At 64.0% G+C, this 2,543-nt stretch overlaps 1 protein-coding gene across 1 annotated transcript; it reads left to right on the forward strand.

The window, feature by feature from the left end:
• Positions 1–486: 486 nt before the first annotated feature.
• Positions 487–2,259, forward strand: LOC112873562 (B-box zinc finger protein 20-like). Its single transcript, XM_025936564.1, has 3 exons — positions 487–823; positions 961–1,323; positions 1,746–2,259. Exons 1-3 carry the CDS (start codon positions 611–613, stop codon positions 1,962–1,964), a joined length of 795 nt encoding a protein of 264 aa, XP_025792349.1. The 5' UTR covers positions 487–610; the 3' UTR covers positions 1,965–2,259.
• The last annotated feature ends 284 nt before the right edge of the window (positions 2,260–2,543 follow it).

Here is a 2,543-nt window from a genome sequence, read left to right on the forward strand (position 1 = left end):
CTGGCTAACACACGGCGCTTTTACAACAAAAAGTCCGCGCCCGTACCGCCAGAAAACCGTCGCGAGGGCCAAGCCGGGCACACGCAAAAGGCAGGGGCGGACGGCACAGGGAAGGAAGACATGGACAACGAGGCCCTGCGACGGCCCCGGAACGGATGTAGCACCACATGAACGGTGCGCCGAGCTGCGAGGGGGACGCGCCGCCTACCGGGTCAGGTCGGCACGGCCGCCGACGGCTGGAACCCCCATGCCATGCGGTAGCAGGCCGCGCGCCCGGGTTCCTCCCTCCTCTGATCTCATCTCATCTCCCTGCCGGGCCGGCCCTTGACCTCGCGACCTTTCAATGCACGCGGATCCCTCCCCAACCTCGCTTAGCAAGCAACAGCACCCACCTAATCGCTCGCGGTTAGCGCGCAAATCGCCCCGCGCGATCTCGTCGCGGGGGATATAAGAGCGCACCGCCCCCACATACCTTTCCACGCTGAGCCTAGGAGTAGCAAGGACTACTAACGATTCCCTCCACGCGGGCGCTACAGTGAGCCTCCCTCCACCCGATCCACAACAACACCATTGACCTGAGCTCTGAGCTGACCGCGCGCGGAGAGGGAGGATGAAGGTGCAGTGCGACGTGTGCGCGGCGGAGGCGGCGTCGGTGTTCTGCTGCGCCGACGAGGCCGCGCTGTGCGGCGCGTGCGACCGCCGCGTGCACCGCGCCAACAAGCTCGCCGGCAAGCACCGCCGCTTCTCGCTGCTCAACCCGGCGCCACCGTCCTCGTCGCCGGGGCAGCAGCAGCCGCCGCCTCCGCTCTGCGACATCTGCCAGGTTCGGCCCGTGCGCGCATCATAATCATCCGGTCGCCGCTGTTATATGCTGGAGCGCTGCTCCAATCGCGACGGCTGCCGAAGCTCGATGCGTGTTCTGATCGGATTGCGCGCGCTCCGTGTTGTGATCTCGTGCAGGAGAAGAGGGGGCTCCTATTCTGCAAGGAGGACCGGGCGATCCTGTGCCGGGACTGCGACGTGTCGGTGCACACGGCCAGCGAGCTGACCATGCGCCACACCCGGTTCCTGCTCACCGGCGTGCGCCTCTCCGCCGAGCCGGCCGCCTGCCCGTCCCCGCCGTCGGAGGACGAGAACAGCAGCGGCAGCTTCGCCCCGCCGCCCGCGCCCGCAACCAGCCACGGCAGCGACAGCAGCAGCATCTCCGAGTACCTCACCAAGACGCTCCCCGGCTGGCACGTCGAGGACTTCCTGGTGGACGAGGCCGCCGCCGCCGCCGCCGCCGCCGCCAGCATCGGCGTCTCCGCAGACGCGTCCTATCAGGTTGGTGCTGCTGCTCTGATCCCCCGCTGCCCGTTGCCATGACGACGAGTAACCTATAGCAGCTAGTCGTACTGCCATTCTTGACGAACCTCGACACGTTCCTGAGCTAGTACTAGCAGCGAGCACCGCCGAAAGCCCCCCGATCACGTCGGCATCGGCATTAGTGCCATAGCTTCCATGCCCACCCATTATGGGCGCGCTGTACGGTTTGGAGTTACGCTCGCAAACCCTCGCTGGTCCAGGGTGTGCGTGAGCGTGACCATAATGTCTCCAGGAGCCAACTCTATTTTATCTCGCGGGGCCAGTTTAGCCACGGCGCCCTCATGCTACAATACGTGCATATTATGGCATCAGTAGATTGACTAGCAGTTTTGACGACCGGACTCTGATTAACTAACTTGGTTTCTGTTCTGATCGAGCAGGGAGGGCCGCCTCGGATCGGCGGCGTCCCGGACGGCGGCTACTCGGCCTGGATGGCGCAGGAGCAGCTCTTCGGCGACAGCGCGGCCGCCGGCGGCGCGCGGGCCAGCCGGGAGCGGTGGGTGCCGCAGATGATGTACGGCAGCCCGGAGCTGGCCGCCGTGGCCGGCAGCAAGCGGTCCAGAACCGCCGCGTCCCCGGCGGCGTACTCTTACTGGTGACCCCCATCGACGGAAGACCGCGCCGACCGACTCGCCGTCGCCGTGCCGTCCGTATTAAGCACCGGCTGGTGCACTAGCGTACTGCTCCCAGTTTAACTGTAACCGAAGTTGTTTCCGGGCTCATTTACCGCCGCAAACCTTTTTTCGCTCTTCCGGGCGTCCCCGATCGGACGGGTGCCCGGGAGCGTTCGTGCCTTTTTGAGGGGGTGCTGGGGGTAAGCTCCAGCTCCTGCACCTTTTGTATCTCTCCTCTTTTTTGCTCGCTGCAACTTCGATCGAAGCCTATCGCTGTCCACATTCTCCTCGATCTGCAGCAACAGGGCTCGTTCTCTTTCTCCCCACGCGCAGGGCTCGAAGGAGCACGTGGGGAGGCCGCGATTTCTGGAGTTCCTCAACGTGCCGTTGAATCCCGGTGGGTCGGTGCCGCGAGCTAGTCAGAACAGAGTACGGTCACTGGCAGATAGCACGTCCTAGAAATTAGGGGCGATATGTTCACACCGCGGACATCATATTCGTCTGCGTGCTGTACAAGGTCTGAAAATGTCAAGTATCATGCACAGCTTAGGTATTTCGCAGAAA

The sequence above is a fragment of the Panicum hallii genome, chromosome 1 (assembly GCF_002211085.1).
Source record: "Panicum hallii strain FIL2 chromosome 1, PHallii_v3.1, whole genome shotgun sequence".
NCBI lineage: Eukaryota > Viridiplantae > Streptophyta > Magnoliopsida > Poales > Poaceae > Panicum > Panicum hallii.